The 25442-nt window shown below is 38.7% G+C and overlaps 1 protein-coding gene and 1 non-coding gene across 3 annotated transcripts in view; one reads left to right on the top strand and one right to left on the bottom strand.

The window, feature by feature from the left end:
* Positions 1-4392: 4392 nt before the first annotated feature.
* LOC123819483 lies at positions 4393-4606 on the bottom strand. The gene has a single exon (XR_006785813.1). It is a non-coding gene; the product is annotated as a small nucleolar RNA U3 (small nucleolar RNA).
* An 11112-nt stretch (positions 4607-15718) lies between these two features.
* HABP4 (hyaluronan binding protein 4) overlaps positions 15719-25442 on the top strand; it is a 41160-nt gene continuing 31436 nt past the window's right edge. For both annotated transcript variants that reach the window (XM_045839846.1, XM_045839845.1), the window contains exons 1-2: positions 15719-16233; positions 21515-21677. In XM_045839846.1, the coding sequence (XP_045695802.1) occupies positions 15867-16233; positions 21515-21677 (530 nt within the window). In that variant the 5' untranslated portion in view covers positions 15719-15866. The remainder of the gene's footprint in view (positions 16234-21514; positions 21678-25442) is intronic.

Genomic DNA, 25442 nt, shown 5'->3' with positions numbered 1-25442 from the left:
TTAGTTTCTTTGAGCTCTTTAACTCTTTTTTTTAAGATTTTATTTATTTATTTTTAGAGAGGGAAGGGAGGGAGAAAGAGAGAGAGACAGAGAAACATCAATGTGCGGTTGCTGGGGGCCATGGCCTGCAACCCAGGCATGTGCCCTGACTGGGAATTGAACCTGCGATGCTTTGGTTCGCAGCCCACGCTCAATCCACTGAGCTATGCCAGCCAGGGCTGAGCTCTTTAACTCTTGTAGGGAATTATTAATTTGCTCTAGGTTTTCTTTTTTTAAAATAATAGTTTGATATTAATGTTTCTTTCTCTTTTTTAATTGTTATTTTTTAAAAGATTTTATTTATTTTTAGAGAGGGAAGGGAAGGAGAAAGAGAGAGAAACATCAATGTGCAGTTGCTGGGGGCCATGGCCTGCAACCTAGGCATGTGCCCTGACTGGGAATCAAACCTGTGATGCCTGGTTTGCAGCCCACACTCAATCCACTGAGCTACACCAGCCAGGTAATTTGCTCTAGGTTTTCAAATGTATTTGCATTAATGTCTGCAAAGCAGTTTCATTTCATATTTTTTTTCTTGCCTCAACGGTTATCTCTCCATCAGAGATATATGAAAGTATCTGAAATACAACAGATAGTCATTTATAGTGTGTGTTGAGAACCCTAATATGATATGTGATAGTATGCAAAGAGAATTTCTTCTTTTTCTTGGTACATTTCTATATTACATTTTCCAGTGGACATATTCATATATTACTCATGTAAATTTTTTTTCATTTTAATCATTGTTCAAGTACAGTTTTCTCCCTTTTACTCCCATTCCAGCCCACCCACCCAACCCTCCCCACTTCCCTCCCATTACCACCCTCCCCCTAGTTTTTGTCCTCGTGTCCTTTAAATTTGTTCCTGTAAACCCTTCCCATTCTCCCCTGAAATTCCCTCTTCTCTCTCCTCGGGTCACTGTCGGCCTGTCCTCTGTTTCAGTGTCTTTGGTTATATTTTGCTTGTTTCTTTGTTTTGTTGATTAGGTTCCTGTTAATGGTGAGATCATATGGTATTTGTCTTTCACTGCCTGGCTTATTTTGCTTAGCATAATGCTTTCCAGCTCCATCCAAGCTGTTGCAAAGGGTAGGAGCTCCTTCTTTCCTTCTGCTGCATAGAATTCCATTGTGTAAATGTACCATGGTTTTTTGATCCATTCATTTACTGATAGGCATCTAGGTTGTCATGTAAATTTTTTAAAAGCCATATGGGCAAAAGAATAAGGCCCAAGAGGACATACGTATACGCAGAGGAATGGCCTCTAACTGCTAAGTGTCTGCTATATAGGGCCTATGGCTCAAAATACTGCTCTACAAATTAACTTGTCAAGATACATGAGTCAGCCCATTGTGTTAACAATTACATTGTATCAGGAGCACATTTTTAAAATGATGACATTATTAGTTAAATGAGCACATTCTTAATGTATATGCTGCCCCTCTTCTCAACCTAAATGGAAAGCCTCTTTGTGAACTTAGATGAAGACTTCTTTCATAGTAGTAGCAGAGTCCCCTGGTTACACCAGGTACTCAAATGTTGATTATTGCTTTGACATAACACCTTATAATGATGCAAAGCACCTCCATATATTAAGTATCTCTATTAGGTAGATTTGGAAGGGTATCTGCATTTCACAGCTGAAAAAAAATCTCAAAGAGATTCAATGCCTTTGCGCAGGACATCTGGCTCACATAGGGTGGCGTTAGGACTGGCACCAAGTCAGCTCTTCTTCCCCTTGTGCTGCAGTGCTCATCACAGCCTGACTTTTCCCAGGCCATGGTTTAGTGCTCCATCACAATATTTGCACAAAAATAATGTCAGTAGCAGAGATGTCACATCTGCAAAACAGTTTAGATATTGTGCTTTTAAATGCTCACTCAGCCTTAAGAGGATAATTATGTAATGACTTAGGAATTCCAGCCACTTTAAAAGACTTACTATAATGACAGAAATGATCTGTGATGCTAAGCAAAAGAATTAAATACATTATATTGCTTAGCATTTCTATTTAGCTGAAAGTATTCAAAAGTTCTTAGTCATCCCACTCCCATTCATTCAACAAATATTTATTAAATGCCAAGTATGTGCCCATCATGGTCCTCAGCACTGAAGATATGGTAGTGATATCCTCTGGAACTCTCACTCCAGTGGAGGGAGACAAATAACAAACAAATGAATGTATTCAGTGGAAAATTCTAGAGAGGAATATAAAGTGGGAAATGGGGCTTTAATTAAGCTGGTCAGGTGAGGTCTCTCTGATAAGTAGACATCTGAACAGGGATGTAAAAGAATTTAAGGAGTGAGCCATACTGGGGAAAGCTAGCTCCAAGCAGAAGGAATGACAGATAGAAAAGTCCTGGGGCAGGAAAGAAAATTTGGTCATTCAGAAAAGTGTAGAAGAGAAAGCAAGTTCTCTCTTCCACAGAGGACAGCAGCTGATCAACATCTCTTCCAAGATTCAAGAATGATTTGCACAGTGTCTTGTATTCACATGATTGTCGATATTTGAAATAAGCTTTCTGTCCTGGCCAGTGTGACTCAGTTGGTTGGAGTACTGTCCTGTAGCTGACAAGTTACAGGATCAATATCTGGTTGGTGCACATGCCTGGGATGAGATTTATCCCCAGCGTACAAGAAACAACCAATTGATGTTTCTATCTTACATCGATGTTTCTCTCCCTCTGTCCCTCCCTCCTTTGCCCTCTTTCTAGTAACAATAAGCATGTTGAAGAATCAAGATGGCAGAGGAGCGAGTGGTAGCTACCCTAACCTCCTCCCAGGACCAATCTGAAATTAGCTAAATTGGAGGAAATCATCCAGAATAAACACCTTAACAGTAGCAGGAGAGAAGCCTTATAACTATGGACAGACAGAAGAAACAGCTTCACCACAATGAGACTGGGAGTCCAGGGAAGGCATGAGAGGGCCAGCTGTACTCCCATGGGTGGCAACTGAAGGACCTGAGGGTTATTTCAGGGGCTGAGGGGTTTCCTCTGAGAGGTGTCGGGGCTAAATCCTAAGCTAAACTCCCCAGCCTATGGCACCAAAGCCCAAAAAGAACCCAGATAACATCCAGCTTTGAAAAGCAACAGGGTTTCTCTCTGCTAGTCACAGATGGCTAAAGTCACAGGGAACCATTTAAAGGGTCAATGCATAAATTTTTACTTGTAGCCATTTGCCCTGGGCTCTGGCAAAGGTGGGGACAGAGTGGACTAGAGATGCTTGAAGAGAGTCTGGGGTTGGTGGCTTTGGGGAGAGGACTGAGAGAGTAGCCACCAGGATCCTGGTGTTGTCATCTCCCATACCGCAGGAGCCATCTTGCTCAGGTAGACCATTCACCTCTGAGTGGCTGCTGCCTGAGGGGAAGCAATAGCCCCACCCAAAGGAATTACTCTGTCCCACCCTGTGGTGCTTAGGCCTGACTGCTGATTACAGGCTGATGAGATTAACAGCTGAAGGAGACAGCCACAAACTGTGGATCACTGGTACTCTTGAAGACAGTGGTAAACACTAGAATCTACTGAGATGAATTACACCACATCTTTCTTCATGATTTGTGTTATTTTTCTCTCCCGCGTAACATTTGAACATTCCTTTCTTGTCCTTCAAGTTTGTGCTTACTAGGTCACTAGTTTTTATATTACAATTTATTTCAAATCTCATATTTTGCTCCTCCTTTCTCTTACTCCATTTTACCTTCTTTCCTTTTCTTATTTTCCATTTAAATTTTATTTTCTCTCTTGCTATGATTTGTTTCCATTCCACACTCTTATTCTTTCTCCCTCCTCCAGCCTCTTAAAACCATTTTTCTTGTCATTAGTCATCTCACATTCTTTTTCCTGATCTTAAAATATCCTTATTCTCTCTCCACCTTTATCAATCCTTGCTCATTGGTTCTGAATATGATACTTGTTGTTGCATTTCTTCAATTTACTTCTAGATCTTCACTATTTATTTCAATCTCAAATTTTACCATGTCCCTTTCCTACTCTATTTTGCCTTCTTCTTGCCCTTTCTTTTTTTATTTTAGATTTTAATTTTTCCCTGACTTAGCCTAGTTTTCATTCCTCACTCTTAGTATTCCTTCTCCGTCTGGCCTTTCAAAGTCACTTCCATGTCCTCTTAAGCTTTTCTTTCTTTTTCCCCTCTTATTCCCATGAATGAATGAGTTAGTTCATTTGTTGTTGATAGTGCTGTGGTGGATCTTTTTCTACAGTTTGGTTCCTATTTTTTAATTTATTTATTTTTTCCTTTTTCATTATCTTTTTCACTATGTATTTTTTAAATTTCTGTTTAAACGTAATACTATACACTTCTCTTCTCTTGCTCCATTCTGCCTCCTTTATTCCCTTTTTTCCCACTTAGACTGTGTTCTCTCCTTCTTACTATTCCAAAGGAAGAGAAGAATGATCATCAATGGCTATTGGCAGTTGCAAAAGCAACACCAAAAGTCAGCTTCACGCTCAGGTGAGAACACTGCACCTCCTCCTCATGGTTTCAGGTGCTCTACACATTCAGAGAAACTTCTCTAGTAACAAACTATAGAAATGATCCTTGAAAGTATAATTTTCCATTTTTTATTTACAATATAAGTTTTACTTTCTTTCTCCTGTTGCCTTGCCCTGATTCCCTGCTCTTATTATTGCTTCTCCTTCTACCCTCTCAAAGTCATTTTTCTTTCAGTTGGTCATCTCAAGGCTAGCATTTAAAATTGATTGAGAAATAAGGAGCTTCCCAGAGAAGAAAAAGCTAAAGGAGCTTATTAACACCAAATGAGTACTGCAACAAATATTAAAGAGCTTGCTAGAGGAGAAGAAGAAGAAGAAGGAAAGAAGAAGAAGAAGGAAAAGGAAGAGGAAGAAGAATAAGAGGAAGGAGAAGAGGAGAAGAAGGAAGAGGAAGGGTGGATGGAAAGGAGGGGGAGAAGGAAGAGGGACAGAAGGGGGAGAAGAACAGAAAGAAAAAAAAGAATCTAACAATAAAATGGCACTTAATATGTATCTATCAACAATCACCCTAAATGTAAATGGTTTAAATGCTCCAACCAAAAGACATAGGTAAGCTGAATGGATAAGAAAACACTCCATGTATATGCTGCCTTCGAGAGACACATCTCAGATCTAAAGATACACACAGACTAAAAGTAAATGCATGGGAAAAGATATTTCATGCAAATGAAAAGGAAAAAAAGCTGGGGTAGCAGTACTTACACTGATAAAATAGACTTTAAAACCAAGGCTATTAAGAGAAAAATGGCATTACATGATAAAGGGAACAATCCAGCAAGAGGATATAACCCTAGTAAACATTTACACACCCAACATAGGAGCACCTAAATATGTGAAGCAAATCTTGATGGACATAAAAGGAGGAATCGACAGAAATACAGTCACAGCTGGGGATTTTAACACCCAAATGACTTCAATGGATAGATCTCCCAGGTAGAAATCAACAAGGAGACAGCGGCCTTAAACAACACACTAGATGAAATGGATTTAATTGATATCTTCAGAGCATTTCACCCCAAAGCAGCAGAATATACATACTTTTCAAGTGCACATGGTATGTTTTCTAGGAGAGACGACAACTAGGACACAAAACAAGTCTCAGTAAATTTAAGAACACTGATATCATATGAAGCATCTTCTCTGACCACAATGCTATGAAACTAGAAATCAATCACAAGAAGAACACTGAAATACATGCAAAGACATGGAAGCTAAATAACATGTTATTAAACAATGAAAGAGTCAACAATGACATCAGGGAAGAAATTGAATGATACCTTGAAAGAAATGAAAAGAAGGGCACAACAATCCAAAATCTGTGGGACACTGGGAAAGCAATCCTAACAGAGAAATTCATAGCATTAGAGGCCTATCTCAAAACAAAAAAAGGAAAAAGCTCAAATAAGCAATCTAACTTCACACTTGAACTTGAAAAAGAAAACCAAAGCCCAAAGTGAGTAGAAGAAAGGAAATACTAAACATCAGAGCAGAAATAAACCAAATAGAGTCTGAATAAAACAGTACAAAAGATCAATGGATTCAAGGGTTGGTTCTTTGAAAAGATAAACAAGATTGACAAACCTTTAATCACTGTCATCAAGAAAAAAGGAGAAAAGACCCATATAAATAAAATCAGAAATGAAAAAGGAGAAATAACAACTGACCCAAAAGAAATACAAAGGATTGTAGGAAAATATTATGAACTATATGCTAACACACTGGACAACCTGGAAAAAATGAATAAATTCCTAGAAACACAAAATCTTCCAAAACTAAATCAGGAAGAATCAGAGAATCTGAATAGACAGATTATACCTAGTGAAATTGAAGCAGTAATCAAAAAACTCCCAACAAACAAAAATTTTGGACAGGATGGCTTCACAGGTGAATTTTACCAAACATTCTGAGAAGAACTAATACCTCTCTTTCTAAAACTATTTCAAAAAATTCATGAGGAGGGAAGGCTCCCAAACTCATTTTACGAAGCCAGTATTATTCTAATTCTGAAACCAGATAAAGACCCTACAAAGAAAGAAAATTACAGGTCAATATCCTGATGAATATAGATGCTAAAATCCTCAAGACAATATTAGCAAATTGAACACAGCAATGCATCAAAGATCATACACCATGATTAAGTAGGATTCATTCTGGGAATGCAAGCTTGGTACAACATTCATAAATCAATAAATGTGATTTACCATATAAACAAAATGAAGGATAAAAACAGTATGATCATATTAATAGATGCAGAAAAAGCTTTTGATAAAATCCAGCAGCCATTTATGATAAAAAAAAAACCCTTACCAAAGTGGGATTAGAGGGAACATACGTAAACATGATAAAGGCCATACATGACAAACCCACTGCCAGCATCATACTCAATGGGCAAGAACTACAAGTGCTCCCCTTAAGATAGGGAACAAGATAGGGATGTCCACTTTCACCTCTCTTATTCAACATAGTACTGGAGGTCCTAGCCACCACAATCAGAGAAGAAGAAATAGAAGGCACATAATTGGAAAGGAAGAGGTACAACTGTCATTATTTGTAGATGACATGATACTGTATATAGAGAACCCCAAAGGTTCCACCAAGAGAGTACTGGAGCGGATAAATGAATTCAGCAAAGTAGCAGAATACAAAATTAATATCCAGAAATCAATTTAACTTTTATATGCCAATAATTAACTAACAGAAAGGGAAATTAAGAAAACAATCCTATTCACAATTGCTTCAAAAAGAATAAAATATCTAGGAATAAACCTGACCAAGGATGTAAAAGACCTGTACTCATAAAATTATGAGACACTGAAGAAAGAAATAGAAGATACAAATATGTGGAAGCACATACTGTGTTCATAGATAGGAAAAACTAACATCATTAAAATGTCTATACTGCCCAAACCAATCTATAGATTCGACACAATTCCTATCAAGATAACAATGACATATTTTACAGAACTACAACAAATATTTCAAAAATTTATATGGAACCACAAAAGGCCACACATAGCAACAGCTGAGAAAGAAGAACAAAATTGAAGGAATCATGCTACCTAATATCAAACTACACTACAAGATCATAGTAATCAAAACAGCATGGTCCTGGCATAAAAACAGATACATATATCAACGGAACAGAATAGAGAACCTAGAAATAAACTCACACCTTTATAGTCAATTAATATTTGACAGAAGAAGCAAGCATATACAATGGGCTAAGGATAGTTTATTCAATAAATGGTGTTGGCAAAATTGGATAGATAAGTGCAGAAAAATGAAACTAGACCACTTTCTTATACCACACATGAGGATAAATTCAAAATGGATCAAAAACATAAGTGTTGGACCTGAAACCATAAAAATCCTTGAAGAAAACATAGGCAGCAAAGTCTCAGACATTGCTCGTAGATTATTTTATTGGATTTATCTCCCCAGGCAAGGGAATCAAAAGAAAAAATAAATAATGAGACTACACAAACTGAAAAGTTTTTGCACAGCAAAGGAAATCAACAAAATAAAAAGACAACCCACAGAATGGGAGAACATATTCGTTGATACATCTGATAAGGGGTTAATATCCAAAATTTATAAAGAACTTACAAAACTCAGCAACAAAAACCAAACAACCCAATTAAAAACTGAGCAAAGGACCTGAACACACACTTCTCCAAAGAGGACATACAGATGGCCAATAGACATATGAAAAGATGCTGAACATCACTAATCATCAGAGAAATGTAAATTAGAACCACAATAAAATATCATCTCACACCTGTCAGAATGGCTATCATCAATAAATCCACAAACAAGTGCTGGCAAGGATGTGGAGAAAGGGGAAAACTTTTGTACTGTTGGTGGGAATACAGATTGGTGCAGCCATTGTGGAAAGCAGTATGGTGATACTTCAAAAAATTAAAAATGGATCTGCCTTTTGACCCAGCAATCCCACCCGTGGGACTATATCCAAAGGAACTCAAAACACTAATTTGAAAAAACATAAGTACTTCTATGTTCATTGCAGTGTTATTTACAATAGCCAGGATATAGCAGCAGCACACATGTCCATCAGTGGATGAATGGATAAAATAAATATGGGACATTAACACAATGGAATATTACTCAGCCATAAAAGAAGAAAATTTTATCATTTGCAACAGTATGGATGGACCTGGAGAACATTATGCTAAGTGAAGTAAGCAAATTAAAAGAAGATAAATCCCATATGATATCACTCACATGTGAAAGCTAATGAACAAACAGAACTAACAAGGAAAATGGGGACAGACTCATAGATAGAGAGCAGGATGACAGAAAGTCTGGAGGGAGGTGAGGGGGTGGAGGGATTGAGCAAACAGGAAGAAGGACTCGTGGACATGGACAACAGTGTGGTGATTGCTGAGGCGTGGTATAAGGGGACTAAATGGTAATGGAAAAAATATACAATAAAGATTAAATTTTTAAAAAAGAATACTTAGGTAATAGCTTTGGTTTTTAAAATGAGAAGTTGAGGCATTTTTCAATAACTAAAAAGAAAATAAATGCGGACAATACAGGCCTTTTGTTCAGTAAAAAGAATCAATATAAATACCCTTTGTTATAGCAATTAGTTCAATTCTGGGACACTGGTGCCGATGTTGACATTAAAGTCCCCTTTCTTTTCTGGCTGGGTTAACAGCTATAAACCTTTACACACTGCAGTGCTGGCACCATGTGTGGAGAGAAACTTGTAAAAAGGGAGCCAATACAGAAGAAAATAAAGCAGAGAGAATGGCAGTAACAGAGCCGATCAGGTCTAACATGGTTTACCCCCAATGTCCTTTGTTTTACTTATTCCAGGTGGGTTTTCTGTGGCTTACAACTGGAAAGACCCAGAAAAATGTAGAACTCAAATGTTCTAAATTCCAAATTATTTTATTCAGCCTTGATGCAATAAAGTTATAACCAATCTCAAAATTTTAATAGTAGGAACTTCAAGCAAATAAAAAGAAAAACTGTTCTATTTGCACAGTGCTCTGAGGATCAAGTTGCCACCAGAAAGTGGGCTGGAGAAAACCTCAATGATACCAAGAACAACACAAATATTAGTAGGTTGGGTACAGGTCCTTTCCAGATTTAAAATATCTGGTTAAAATAGATTTTGGCTTACTAGAAGTTCTCTTATAGCATCTTGGTTGTTAATGGTTTATGGTTCTACAACCCCTAACTTTGAGACTATGTACTTGCTTTATTCATTTGCTGTGAGAAACTGAATTTGAATTTACTTATCCATCTTGTACCAACTAAATCAGAAACTTAGTTTCATTGATCTTATCACAATAGACTCAGCAGGCATAAAGGACAGAAGAAATCCTCTCATAGTTAAGAAAAATATTTTTGTTTTTGTGTATATTATGCAAGTAGAAACAACAGAAAGAAATGTAATTTCTTTTTACCTTTTAAAATTTACTTCTTTGGTTTTATCTTCCTATCAATATATGAGCATAGGACTGATTATAATCATCCTAATTTTATAGAAGAGACAAAGTAAGCAAAGAGATAGTAGTAATCCAGTTGTAGAACAGAGTATGTGGAATGCAACTCTGGTGATCAATAACAACACCTTTCACAGCCTTATGGGCCTATCCTCCTTGGCCCTCACCCAGTTGTTGGTCCCTGAACATAATTAAAATAATAAAGCTAAATGCTTTTTAATTCTGAACTGATTTCTCTGAATTTAAGTCAATCTTGAAGATGTTAGTATATTTTATTATTCATAATAGAATTCATACATTAAATAACCCAAAGTAATTTACATTTTGTATATAGTTAAACTTCACTGCATTTCCACTGGTGCCAATAAAAAATGGCTGTGAAGGGATGGTGGGATTATTCAATATCCATACCTCACTGTTTTTTTGGTATGTCTTATCTAAACTGTACGGATGTGTGTGTGTGTGTGTGGTTTTGATTTTTTTCTGTTTGATATTATAATTACTAGACATAGTTTTTATAACTTGGAATTATTAGAAAGTTTAGTCTATTCAACTGACCACATTAAATATAATGTTGCACATAACTTGTGCTAATGTGGTGAAGTTATATTTCAGGAATACATTCATGAATGCAATCTCCCAGAAAAATGGTCAGGAACAAATGTGAGGCTGCTTAATAAGTTATAATCAGTAAGTTCTACATTAATGAATAGCCCCATAAGAGCTAATACCAGCTAGAGGCTACTCATCTCTATTTCAGTAGTTTTAAAGGTATATATTTTTTAATTTATGTATTGATTTTTAGAGGGAGGGGAAAGGATGGAGAGAGGGAGAGAAACATCAGTGTGAGGGAGAAACATAAATCAGTTGCCTCTCGCACACTCAACCAGGGCTGAACCATCAACCCAAGCATGCACACTGACTGGGAATGAACCCACAACCTTTAGGTTTACTGCCAATGACACTCAACCAAGTGGGCCACACAGGCCAGGGCTAAAAGTGTTCTTAACCCTGAAGCAACTAGTATTAGTCTAACGATAAGTGTTTTAGGCAGTTATGATTTGGGAATTAGAATAGAGTGCTCACAGGGCATACCTTAAGAACTTGCTGTGGTTGGCTATCTCAGAAATGACAGAAGGAGAATGGGGGAGTGGGATGTCTTCAAATGTCCAGTAGGAAGATGACAGGCACTTCTCTCAAGTGGTTATGATTCTTCGGTGTTGTGGCTTGGTGAGGGGCAGCTTAAAAATGCCAGAGACAACTTTGGCTTGAAGAAATGCTTCTCAAAGTGTGGTCTCTGGTGCATATGGTGATTCTGTGGCATGAAGAATCTTTGAAAGTTTCACTCACTTCATAATGATGAGGCATTGTTCTAACTGTATCTAGTCTTAGGCCTGATTCAAAATGATGATGATGAAAGTAGCAATGTTGACCATAACTTTGACTGAAGACTTATACTCTGTGCCAGGCATGTTTTTGAACACTTTGTATACATTATCTAGCCTCATCCTCACAATAACTCTCTGAAGTAGGTACCATTGTTGTCTTCATTTTACAGAAGAGAAAACTGAGGCACAAAAATGAGAAACATGACCAAGGTCACAAAGTTAGTGGCGAAGCCAGGGTTTAAATCATGGTCTAACTCCAAAATACATGTTTTTTATTTCGTTTTTTAAAGATTTTATTTATTTATTTTTAGAGAGAGAAGGGAAGGAGAAAAAGATCAATGTGTGGTTGCCTCTCACACACCCCCTACTGAGGACCTGGCCTGCAGTACAGGCATGTGCCCTGACTGGGAATCAAACTCTCAAGCCTCTGGTTCACAGGCCTGCACTCAATCCACTGAGCCACACCAGCCAGGGCTGGGGTTTTTTTTTTCAATGTGGTAAAATATATATAAAATGTGTTATTTTAACTGTAGGATAGGATAGCAAAATCAAGACAGGAAGGAGGGAGGAGACATGTCTCACCCACTAACTCAGCAGCCCTGAGCCTGGTCTGATAATGTTGCCAGGTGTTCCAACATCACAGAAAACACCATGCTAACATGGAGAAGGGCAGTCCTTGAAATTCCATGAATCATCTCTACTATCTGGGAAAGAAAGCCTTTGAAACTGTGTATTCATCCTAAGGTCTGGAAGATGGTAGGAGATCCAGAGTGCCAAAGCCCATAAAACAACTCTCGTTAATTGTCTACCTCTGGTCACTATCTGTTTCATAAAGGAGTCCCTAATGCTTTCACAAATAACTTTGGGTAGCTGCCTCAACTTTAATCAACTGCCTCCTGTCACGTGTCTATTTTATAACAAGATGAACAAAGAGGTTCTGGAGCAAGATAAGGATTTGGGCTAGCAGACCCCCACATATACCTAAGTTTGGGTAGTCATGTCCCTCCCCCTCCCCCCTCCCCAAAAGCTGGTACCACTTTTACCTGCCAATCAATGTGTACTTCTTCACTCCATCCTACCAACTACGTAAGTCCTCAAAACAAAGGAGGGCTGGGAGTAAAAGAAAATGGTACTTGAACAACAATTAAAATAAAATAAAATAAAACAATAAAACAAAACAAAGGACTCTCTTGACTTTCTGGATGCCTGGCCTCAGGCCACCCAGCCTCAGGGCACTTGGGCTTGCACTTGCAACCCTGGCCTTTGGCCATTTTTTAACTTTCGCTGCCATTACTCTGCTTTGCCTATGCTTTTCACCTCCCATCTAGGAAGACCTAGGCTACTGTCTTCCATGACAAATCACCAATAAACCCTACTTGCACACTAATAGTTTTGCCGATCTGTAATTTTTTACTGTGTAGGCGAGAATAATTGAGTTTCTGGGAATTTCTCCTGTAACATGACCACTTTAAAGTATGTAATTCAGTGGTATTTAGCACATTCACATTTTGTGTAACCATCATCACTATATAGTTTCTGAAAGTTTTCTTCACCCCAACACACTACCTCATGCCCATTAAGCAGTGATTCCCCATACCCTTTCCTCAGAACCCCTGGCAACCACTGATCTGCTTTCTGCCTCTATGGATTTGCCAACTATGGACATTTCATATAAATGACATCATATAATATCTATGTGAAATATCTATGATGATATCTCATCACTTAGCATAATGGTTTCATGATTCAACCATGTTGTAGCAAGCATCAATAATTTATTCCTTTTTACAGCCAAATATTTATCCATTGTACCACATTTTTTTCATCAGTTGATGACCATTTGGGTTGTTTCCATCTTTTGGCTACTGTGAGTAGTGCTGCTATAAACATTCAGGCAGTTTTTGTTTGAGCACCCGCTCTCAATTCTTTAGGTAAAAACATTATAGCCTTTTAATCATAAACCTATGCTTACTAAGGTGATGATCAAAATATCTCAACATCTTTTGAGAATCTATTGTACAACCACACAGAATGCTAAGCACTGGGTATATAAATTGCAATGAAAAGGTAGACATCATCCCTGTCCTCCTGAGGAATGATAGAAAATTAAATAAGCGAGTAAAACACAGACCTGGCAGCAGTCAGGATTAAGGGTTCCTTTTCCATTTGCTATTAAAGGAAAAGTAAAAAAGGGTAATGATGTACCTGAGCAAGATGCTCTAACAGGATTCTTCTGGATGCAACACACAAGTACAATTAAGAGTAGCTTAGTCCTGGCTGGTGTGGCTCAGTGGATTGAGTGCCAGCTTGCAAATCAAAGGGTTGCTGGGTCAATTCCCAGTGTAGGGCACATGCCTGAGTTGCAGGCCAGCTTCCCAACAGGGGGTGTTCAAGAGGCAACTACATATTGATGTTTCTCTCTCTCCTTCCCTTACCCTCTCTAAATATAAATAAATAAAATCTTGAAAAAAAATAAAATAGCCCTGGCTGGTGTAGCTCAGTGGATTGAGCATGGGCTGCCAACCAAAGGGTTGCCAGTTTGGTTCCCAGTCAGGGCGCATGCCTGGGTTGCGGGCCAGGTCCCCAGTAGGGGACATGTGAAGGGCAACCACACATTGATGTTTCTCTCCCTCTCTTTTTCCCTCCCTTCCTCTCTCTCTAAAAATAAATAAATCTTTAAAAATAAATAAAATAAATTAAAGAAAGGGTAGCTTAAACAATAATGGCATTTATCATCTTATATAATAATAAGTCTGAGTAGTAAGGTTCCTGAGCAGGGTAAGTCAGCAGCTCAACTTCAGGAACTAGGTTTTCTCCTTGCCTCTGCTCTGCCATCCTCATAGACACAATAGGGAATGACAACTCAAGGCATCATGTACTCTTCTCAAAGAACAGAAGTGGGAAGATGGCAGATGCCTTCCCAATCCCTTTTTAGGTATAAGAAAAACGCTCCCAGATATCCTCCAGAATACTTCCCCTTGGGTCTATTCTGCCAGATTTGCATCACAAGCCTATTCCTACACTAATCATTAGCAAAGGAATGGAAGTACAATACCTGACTTAAGATTAATCAACTTTGAGGCTGAAAGAGGGCCCCACTTCCCCTGGAGCATACAGCCACCTATACCCTAACAAAATACAGGTTCTGGGGAAATGTAAGAGGGAAAACGAGCTGTAGGATGGGCAGCCAAGAGTGTCTGCCCTGGGGCCTAGGCAAGAGTTGCTGGAAGAAGTCCAGCTCTTTGTGTTCTCTGAGCTACAGGCCTCAACTGAATGTCTCAAAAGAAAAATAAACAAAACCCAAACCTCAACATGTCCAAAGCTGAACTTATGATCCTCATCAAAGTGTTCTCTACCAGTGCTCTAATTCTTTGTGAATAGCACCACCATTCCAGCTGTACCAGAGAGAAAAACAGAAGTCATCATACCTCCTCTTCCTCCTCCCTATCCATATCTATGTATCACCAAGACTTGTTGATAAAACCTGCCAAATAGCTACTGAATCTACTACTCTCTTTACCTCCACTGCCATCAATTCTAGTCCAAGTCACTATCATCAGTTCTTTCCTGGATCTCTGCAACCATCTTCTGCTTAGTTGAACTCTCTCCAAGTCCTTCAAGTTGCAGCCAAAGTAGCCTTTTCAAGCATATGCTCATGTTTAAAATTTGCTCCCTACTGCTCCTAGAATAGAGAGCAAATAAAGCCCTTCCCCGACTCTTTGCAACACAGGTCACAGGTTTTCCTGAGCTTGTGAAAGGGCTGTGCTCACCCCACCTTAAGATTTCTGCACTTACCCTTGCTTCTGTTCATTGCCATCTTTCAGATCTCTGCTTAATCAGCACTTCCTAGGGAAAGCTTCAGATTCCTTTGCAATATCATAGAGAAGTCCGTGTCCTTCCTTCGGGACATTTTTCTATGTACTGCAAGATCCATGAAAACACGGAGCTTCTATCTCCTACAACATAATGCCTGGTTCATAGTAAGTGTTCAATATATAGTTGTTCAATGGCAAAATGAATACATAAGCTTCAGAGAAGAAAAGCGAATAACGAATGTGAATCCAGTCCCTGAAAGAACCTAACGGCTGTGACCCACCCACACAGGTTGACCTGCACGGACTACAAAACTTGGAGCCCCTCCCAGTAGCCCCGCCTCTTGGGATCGGCCCCTCCTTTTGGGTGGAGGGGTGGGGCATAAGATTGCAGGATGCGACAGCAGCCGGCCTTTGATTGGGCTTCCAGGGTGCCCGCTAGGAAAAGGGGCGTATCCACGGGCTCTGATTGGCTCTCTTGAGGTGGCAGGGCAAGGGGCGGTGGCCGCGCGGGGCTGACGCCGGGAAAGAGGGGACCCGGCGGGTCGGGGAGCGGTGGCGTGGCGTAATGGGCCCCTGCCACCAGCTTCGCTGAGACTCTCTCGCGTGGGCTGCTCTTGGCCGGTCTGCAGTGGCTGCGGCGGCATGAAGGGCGCTCTGGGGAGCCCCGTGGCCGCGGCGGCCGCAGGCGCCGCGATGCAAGAGAGTTTCGGCTGCGTCGTAGCCAACCGCTTCCACCAACTGCTGGACGACGAGTCGGACCCGTTCGACATCCTGCGCGAGGCCGAGCGCAGACGCCAGCAGCAGCTGCAGCGCAAAAGGCGAGACGAGGTGGTGGCGGCCGGGACCGGGGCCGGGGCTGGTAACCGCGGCGGCAGGAGCCCGGCCGGGGCCTCGGGCCACAGACCTGGCGCGGCCGGTGGCCGGCGGGAGTCCCAGAAGGAACGCAAAGGCCTCCCGGCTCCTGGCGCGCAGCAGCCAGACAGCCCCGGAGGCGGCCCGCAGACACCTGGTACGCGTGCAGTGGCGGGTACCTGGGCGCCTCCGAGTGGGGGGGAGGGGGATGGGGTCACGGAGGTCACCGTTCTAAAGCTGCCCCAGTATTCCCAGTATGAGACTGGTCACTAGAACCTGTTCCAAAAAGGGGAGGGGGCTTTGGGAATAGTTGCGTTGAGCTGAGGGTCCTTTGGCAGAAGAAGGTTGAAAAAGAGGATGGGCGCGGGGTGGGTGTCATGCTCCTTCCGACCTTCCCCAGTCCCTTCTGGGGACAGGGGCTGCAGGTTTGGAGTAAGGGGTCTCAAAACCTTGGAACTAACCCTTCACAAGTTGGGCAAAGTTAAGGGATACTGCTGGGTTGGTGTGTGGGTTAAAAACTAGGGTCGCTACTCCGGGTCTCACCAGTCTAGAGCTAGTAGGGACCTTCTCCATCCTCCAGCCCACCCTCTGCAAGATCCGGGTCGGGAAGCAAAAAGAGAGGCCTGCTCTGAAGGGAGCCCCACTTTAGGGAGGCTGGGCGCACCCGGCCCCTGGCAGTGGCGGCGAAAGCCCAGGGTTTGTGAAGAATCGCTAGAGTGAGATGTGCGGGCCTCTGTGATGGAGTGAAGGCCTGGGTGACCGCTGGGGTGGGATGTGACGTCGGCGCAAGCGGAATGCGGAGGGGTGTCCGCGGGATCCCCGGAGCCTTCAACTCGTCCGCTCAACGTAGTTTCCAGTATTGAGCCGGCATTATTTTTCAGTACCGCTCGTGGTGTTTATGGGATGTGTGACTTGTCATTAACTCAGACTGCTTTCTTTAACCTCACAACAAGGATATTCAAAGTTCCCCACCCCCTGTTTAGTCGGAGTGGGTGCGCAGAGCTTGGTGTACTACTATTTGCATATAGGGAGAGGGTGTTTAAGAGTTCGTTTCTCACCTGAACTGCATCAGTGGTGTAGTCATCAAGAATACACCTGTGTTTACTATTTTCCTAAAACAAGGCAGTAGTCCTAAGATTTGCCTAATAGTGTTCAGATTAAGATGTGTAGCTCCATCACTGCAGCCAGTGTTTGGCAGTGTATTCAATATTCAATTCAGTTTTACTGGCTAGTTCCTGGCTTGATGAAAATTGTGCACCCCTCAAATTGGCAGTTACAAAACAGCCACGGGAATGTAAAGTACGGTATAGGGAATATAGTCAATAATATTGTATAACTATATGGTGCCAAGTGGGTAGTAAAGTTATGGGAGGGATCACTCCCTAAGTTACATAGATTTCTAACCATCATGCTGTACACCTGAACCTAAAATAATACTGAATGTCAACTGTAATTGAAAAATTAAAAAAAAATTAAATGTGCATTCCAACCCCAAGAAAACAGCTGTTTTATTGGGACTTTGACTCCTGCATCTAGGTAATGTTTACCTTTATGTTTAAAAGTACAGTCCAGCGATATCACTTGAGAATAAGAAAATCAAGTCATTATAATACAGATGTTGGAAATTATTTAAAATACTATCTCAAGATGCCTTCATAGGCCATAAATTTATGAGCATATTTAAACAGTGAGTGAGACATGAGATATGTACATTTTGTATTATGTTTTATTTTTCTTTTAAATTTATTTAAATATAGTAATAAAAGAATAGGGAAAGGCTAAGCTTTTCCTTTCCCTTCATTTTTTAACAAATGAAAATGTATATTTTATCCTTGAGAATAGTGTGAAACTGCATTTAGTGCTAACATCACTTTGTAACCTTTGCAAAATTAAAAATGTCATGCATTTTTGTTATAAGAATCTTAAGCAGGTTAGAATTGTATGAAGTGAAAATCTCTTACCTTTCCTACTGTAAACATCTTGTATATATAGACATAAATGCACAAAGCTATTTCTTTTTTTCTAAATTTAAACGATGTAAACTGGATTATAGTTTGCTTCTTTCACTTAGCATTGTAATCTGTTATATTGATAACCTGTTTTTTCTGTCAATTTTTCAGGAGCCAAGTGATCTGGCTTTTGATATCTATATTAAAGATCTGTAATTAATTTTGTAGTTAAAGTGGAAATTTTGTCATTGTAGTTCTTTTTCAAGTTTGTGTTATTTCAGGAGCAACAGCGCATTCATTTCCATTTACTTGAGTGCTGTACTAAACTTAATCTGTAATGAGTGTTAGAGAGATGTTCTCTCGAGGTTTTGCAGCCCTAATTGATATGGACTACTTTTCTAACACTCAAAAATTTTAAAGTAGTTAGAATATTGTGAGTGAATGCTTAGTGTTGTCAAGAAATAGTCAAAACATGTTTGACATATAATGGAAACATTTATTAATCTGAAAAGAATGTGGAAATCATAAGAGCTTCCCATAGAGGTTTTTGATGTCCTTCATTATTTAACAATATACAGTTGACCATCGAATAACACAGGTTTGAACTTCTCAGTTCCACTTATATGTGAATTTTTCAGTTGACCCAAATTCAAGGGTCAACTGTACATTGATCCTTGTGTGAACCTTGCTCAGTAAATTCTTTCTTCAAGTCCTCAGAGGCTTTTTCATCTTTACTTTTCTTAGCTTTTCAGAACTATTGTTTTTGAGTCAAAGGTCAACTTTCTTTTGTAGGAAATCTCATTGCAAATTTTATTGTATTATGCCCCTCCGTGGGCTTGGATTTAAATCAGTGAACAACTGCATGAGCCAGCCTTTTATTGGAAAGGGCTGTTGAAATTCATTGTTTGGGTATCCCCTTGGAGCTGCTGATCCAGTAGAGAAAAACAAAGGAGGTTCAGTTGCAATCTTAATCTCTTAGTACTAAATTGTGGGAAAACAACTGTACCCCTATTATCTCTGTTTTTTGGGTTTTGGAGATAGAATGAAAAATGTGCAGGGTATTGATAATTATTCTAATAAGTAGCCAGTCATGTTGAATTGTGTTCAATTTATACACAGAAACTTTGGAAGAAGTTTTAATGCAAAGTATGCAGTAAATGTCATTTTAAGTTTTGAATGGTCAATTCCAAATTTAACTTATACAACTCAAAAATAACCTTGAGGAAGAAGAAGGTGGTATATGCTCCTAAGTAATTTTATAACTGAGTGTAGATATTAAGATTAAAAAAAATATTACTGGTTATAAATAGGAAATTGGAAGCTGTATTAAAATAACTTTTACATTGAGAGAAAAGTATTGAAAGATATTATTACTGTTGACACATTTGCTTATGACTGTTTTTGTCATGGTCTATTATCATTTTCAACTTGTTAGATAATTAATTTTCATAATATTTTCTATCTTACATTTCAAATGCATCTTCCAAATCTTATCTCTGTTAGAAAGTATATACCCTTGGATCTGGCATGGTGTGTTCCTGGGCCACTGGGCAGGAGTGTCAGCCTTCATTTTGTTTCTGCAGGAAAAGCACAGTGCTCTGTCACATTTCTCCCATATTCTGGACATGTCACAAGCTTGGATTGTGACTTCAGTACAAGGTGTAAACTGGATTTAAGCATTTCTAGGTTATGGGACGTTAACTTGAGGTTGAACTTAGATCTGTCATATAACTTTTCACATTTGAAAAAATTATGTTGACTAACATTTAATAAATTGTAGAATTTTATGTTAGTGGTATCACACACATGATTTTTGCTTTAAAATGATATCATTAAAGTATTGGAACTGTGTTAATACATGTGCCCAGTTTATAAAATTTAGATAGAAAACATTAAGTGGTAAAATGGAAAAATATGTATAAATATTGGGTTGCACAAAAATTCCATTTAATTTACTCCATAAAATAAAAGGCATTTTTCATTTTCACCAGTAACTTTATTGATTTGGATTTTTTGAATATGTCGGCTATCTCTCATGTGATATAATTGATTGTTCTCAAATAGTGTCTCAATTTGCTCTTAACTTCAACTGGTCTATGAACTGTGGAGCATCGTCCAGGGAGAAATCTCCAGCATGAAGCTTCACAAACCTCTTTTGACATGCTCCATCAGTCAGTCATAGCACCTTTTCTATGCACTGCACAAATCTATTTTTGAGTTTCAGTTGTGTTTTTATCTTGAAATAATATAGCGTAGTGTACTGAAAATGTGTTTTCTTCTATCTTCAATATTAAAATGGCTATACAAAAATTTACCAGTTTTTTAAATGCACACTAATATGACAGCTGTCACAATACAGTCTAACAAAATTGTTTTGAATGATGTTAAAGACAACAAAGCACTACTAGAGATATCTTACAGAAAAAGCCAAATGAACTTTTTAGCCAACCCAATTATTCCTTAAGAATCATGTTTATCTAAGCAGGAATGGGAAACAGCAATTTCATAAATACTCATTAATTCAAATGCATTTAACATTTTTATAGCCATATAACCACCTGAAGGGTAATTTATAGAACAACCAAAGGTACTGTAACAAACATTGTACATAATATTTGAGATGGGGACTTTTTAAATATATACAAAGAAAAGATAAATATTTTTGGAAGATGATTTAAGTATTGGAAAAAGATTTTCAGTATTAGATGCTTATCAGACATCTGTGTAACATTTTTAAAGCATCGAACAGGAGGGGCAGGGAGTAAAGTGAGGAGAGAGGAGAGAGGGAAGGACTGGGGTGGTCATCCCCATCCCAGCTGCGTGCTGGTCCCATGGATGAGAGATGTCTCTTTGGGTGCTTACTGGCCTTTGTATGATTTGGCAGTACAACTTTGGCTTTATATTTCAGAAGTATGATCATAAATGCATAAATACCATCAAGTAGCAGGAAAATCTTTTTCTAAATAAAAGAGGTAGTAGTGGTACAAGCTTTATTTAAAACCAAAAGCCTTAGTAGCTGATGCTAAACCACAGTTGAGGCTCTAAAAATACAATTTAAAGTACAAGGTTTTTATCCTAAATTTTTCTAGATGTAGTTTAGCTACCATGTTTTGATAAAGCTGCTTTTGTAAAATGTAGTTGGTTTAGCAATTATATCCATAGCTGTCACAGAGTCGTTGTGAGATACCTGTCATTAGAGGTTAGTTGGTATAGTTTGGTTGGTATAGTTACCTTAGTCATACTTTCTAAAACATAAGGGAAGGCATGTAATTCAATAGTAACTTAAAACATTTATAAAACTTAAAGCTTTTATTAAAAAGTAGTTGATTTTGGGCTATAGTAATATCAACTGTTTTCCTCTAAACTTCCAAATTTCCTGATTTTCCCATGTCGTTGATTTCTAGCAAAGTGAAGTGTAAAAGTACCTGTAAATAACATGCTGTCATAGACTTCGTGTTCCACCTCTCCCCTTTGTTTTTTTATTGGCAGGCCATAAGCGAGCTCCCAGAAGAGGAGAGCAGCAAGGATGGAGTGATAGCCGGGGGACAGAGGTGACACAGGATCGAGCAGAACGGAGATCCTACAGGGACTTTCCACCCTGTGAGACTGAGAGGCAGGCGGACTCTACACCCGAGAAGTTTACAGATGAAAAGTATGTACTGCAGACAGATCTTGGCCATGAGGGTTGAGAACCAGAATGGTTTTCAGAGAATGACTAGTCTTTGTGACCTTTTTGTAGTGCTGGTCCTGGGTATTGCTTGTCAAGTTAGGTAACAAATCATATTTCTTTAGGTGCCATGTGAAAGATCTTCCATATATCTCTTAAATGACCTTAAGTCTTGGTTTAGGCAGTGATTTCATGATGAATTATTTCTTGATAACTATGAAAAGTACTCATAAAAAAACTGCACAGGAGTATGTTCAAGCGGTTAAATTTTCTTCTGAAGTTTAGACTAGGGATATAGTTATGTTTTTTATTTAGGATTACTAATGTAGATCACTGATGAATTTAAATAAATTGCTAGCCCCATAGTCAGGTCCATAGGCTATCATGATGAAATTTGAAGAAGAGCTCGTGATGTCTAACACCAGTTTCTGGCTCCCATACTTCTTTAGCAAGTGCTCTGACCCAGAAATGGTCTTGGGTTGGTGCAGTCCGGCACCACTCCTGAGTGATGTGGCATCATGCAGACCATCTGTACTCACCTGTACACAGTAGTAACAGTTCTTTGTGTCTTATGCTTGACAGTAACAGGATGGATGCTTGCTGCCTAAAGTTTTTGTTTAATTATTAAACCCACGTAGCGCTGAGTTTAGACTAAACTGGAACAACTTATGAATCACATTTAAAGGTAAATAAAGTAAAAAAAGGCTTAAGGTGCTTTGATCGAATAGCTCATTTGGTTGGGGCATTGTGCCATATGCCAAAGGGTTTCTGGTTCGATACCCAGTCAGAGCACATACCTAGGTTGTGGTTCGATCCCTGGTTGGGGTACAAACGGGAGGCAATCGATCAATATTTTTCCTCTTTCTCTCCCTTCTTCTCTCTCTAAAATCAGTGGACATAACCTCAGGGGAGGATTAAAAAAAAACACATTTAAAAAAAGGTTAAGGAAACTAGAGCAGTGTGTAGTATAATTTCCAGGGAGCCTTTATTCCCAAGTCTCTCAACTTCTTGACTACTAATCCCATTTAGGATCCTGGCTACAAGTTTTAACCAAAGAATATGGTTTTGTAAAACTATATGCTCAGTATGAGAGGGCTGAGCAGATGGTGACTTCTGCAGATCTGTTCCCTAGCAGTTACACACTCAAAACATCAAGGTATGGTGCATCTGCCACCATGTTGGAGGTGAGGGTTAGAGAAAGGCTTAATTCTGCCTTTTTTGGTGATTACTTCAAATTTGCTGTGTAATGGCCACAGTCTGCATGCTTGCAAAAAGCCTTCTGGATTAGAGCTGCTTATTTTTTAGGAAGCATTTGTGTGTGTGTGTTTTTTTTCTCACTTCAGGAATTTATTCTGTGCAAATAAGAAAATTATAGGTCAAAAGCACAAGCCTATATTTCCAGTTATTTTTTGGTTGCAAAATTACGAGTCTTTAAAAAGGATAAGATAGGTCTTTACATGTTAACATGAAAAGATCCCTGTTAAGTGAAAGTATACATGTGTGTAAGACTAGGGATTGGGTGGGATATGGGATGTAGAGGTATTTTTTCTTTTTTCTTTAAAAATGATTTCAGATTTATAAAAAGTTGCAAGAATTATACAAAGAATTTCCATACACCCTCATCCAGATTCCCCAAAAGTTAACATTTTACCACATTTGCTTTATTATACCATTCTCTCTCCTTTTCTTTCTCTCTCAGCCTCTTCCCATACACATTTTCTCTTCTCTCTCACATACATATACCTTTTTTCTTTGTCATTTGAGATGAGAGTAAGGTGCAGAACTATCCCTTTATCTTAAATACTTTAAATGTATTTCCTAAAAACATGGTACAATTATCAAATTTATTAACATCAGTACAATCCTATTTGATTCTCTAAATTACATAATCTACAGAGTATTCTGATTTCACCAGTTGTCCTAGCAATGTCCTTTCAGCAAAGGAAAAAAAGTCTGGTTCAGGGTTCAGTCCAGGAATGTGCATGGCATTTGGTCGTCTTTAACTGGGAGCAGCTCCATAGTCTTCCTTTATCTTTTATGAATTGGACTTTTTTTTTTTTTGAAACATAGAGGCCAGTTGTTTTATAGAATAGCCCAAAATTGAGTTTGTCCAGTGTCTCCTCATGGAGCAACCCTATCATTTTGGCAGGAATACCACAGAAGTGGTGTCCCATGTCTTCACTGTATCATATTAGGAATATGTAGGAATTTTTACTTTCAAGGAAATTTGAAATTTTTTGATAAGTCATATGTCATCAGAAAAAGTACTTTTCTGTAATAAACGTCCATCAGATCTTTAATAAAAGCAATTTATAGTCTCTTCAGACAATTTGGAAAACATGTACAATTATAAAGAAAATTAAAACCACCTATCTTACCATCTGAGATGATTACTTTTAATAATTGGCCTATTTTCTTCCTTTTTAAAAAAATTTTGTTTTAATACATAGCTATATATTGGGTTGGCCAAAAAGTTCATTTAGTTTTTTCTGTATGATGGCTATAGGAATACTTAATTGTATTTTTAGGACCATTAGATGCACCCAGGTTATAGAGGAGGAAAATAGGAAAAAAAAATTTTTGAGGCAAAACATGTGGTAAAATATTTAATAACTTGTGACCCCACTCCACCGCCACCCCCCCACAGCAAGCCAAGTAAGATACATTCGGACTATAAAATGCACCCTCCCCTTGCCCCAGATTTGGGGTGTGTGTGTCTTATAGTCTGAAAAATACGGTAGTTGTCTAACTTCATTTGAAACAATTTTGTTAGATTGTATTGTTATAGCTGCAATAGCACTGTGCATTAAGAAAAAACTTAATCAAAATTGGTGAATTTTTGTGCAGCCATTTTAATATTGAAGATGGGAGAAAATGCACATTTGGGCATATTATACTTTATTATTTTAAGAAAGATAAAATGCAACTGAAACACACAAAAAGATTTGTGCAGTTGTATGGAGAAGGTGCTGTGGCTGAACAAATGTGTCCAAAATAGTTTGCAAAGTTTCTTGGTACTGTTGACATTTTGGTCAAATAATTCTTTGCTATGGGGCTGCCTTAGGCATTGGAAGATGTTTGGCAGCACTCTTGGCCTCTACCCACTAGAAGCCAATAGCAGGAGATAGCCAACTTACTCAAAATATCCAAATCAATAAAGTTACTGGTAAAAATGACAATGTCTTTCATTTTACAGAAAAAACTAAATGAACTTTTTGGCCAACCCAATACTTAGCGCTTAAGATGATAATGCATATACACTAAGTACTTTATATTCTTTTCCATTTGACATGGTGGAAGTCTTTTCCATGTCATTAACAATGTTTGGTAAGCATTTTATTATCACCTATTGTTTCTGTGTATTATAATGTAATCATTTCCGTAGTGTTAGACCTTCGCTCAGCTTCCAGTTGTTTGCTTTATAAATAATTCCCAGTGAGAAGCTTTTCATATATGTAGGGATTTTCCTAGATGGAGTTCTTCTGGAAGTGGGAGTCCTAGTTAGGGGCACAGAGCAGTCCTTTTCATGGATCCCAGTATGGACCCTGATGTGCTTCAGTGCAGATTGCATGGATACATGAAGTGTAAAAATAAACAAAAATTGTCTATCGACGCATAGTGACAAATCACTATCCTAGTAACCTATCAATTTACTCTATCACTAATGATCTATAAAGGCATTTCTCATAGCATTTTCTCCAGACTTAAATATAATAAGGTAATGTTTGATCCTTGCTTATTTGATAGTGA

Source organism: Phyllostomus hastatus, unplaced genomic scaffold (genome assembly GCF_019186645.2).
Source record: "Phyllostomus hastatus isolate PE091 unplaced genomic scaffold, TTU_PhHast_1.1 phas_contig_312, whole genome shotgun sequence".
NCBI lineage: Eukaryota > Metazoa > Chordata > Mammalia > Chiroptera > Phyllostomidae > Phyllostomus > Phyllostomus hastatus.
Note: the sequence above shows the minus strand (reverse complement) of the source record. Positions and strands in the feature narration are given on the sequence as shown.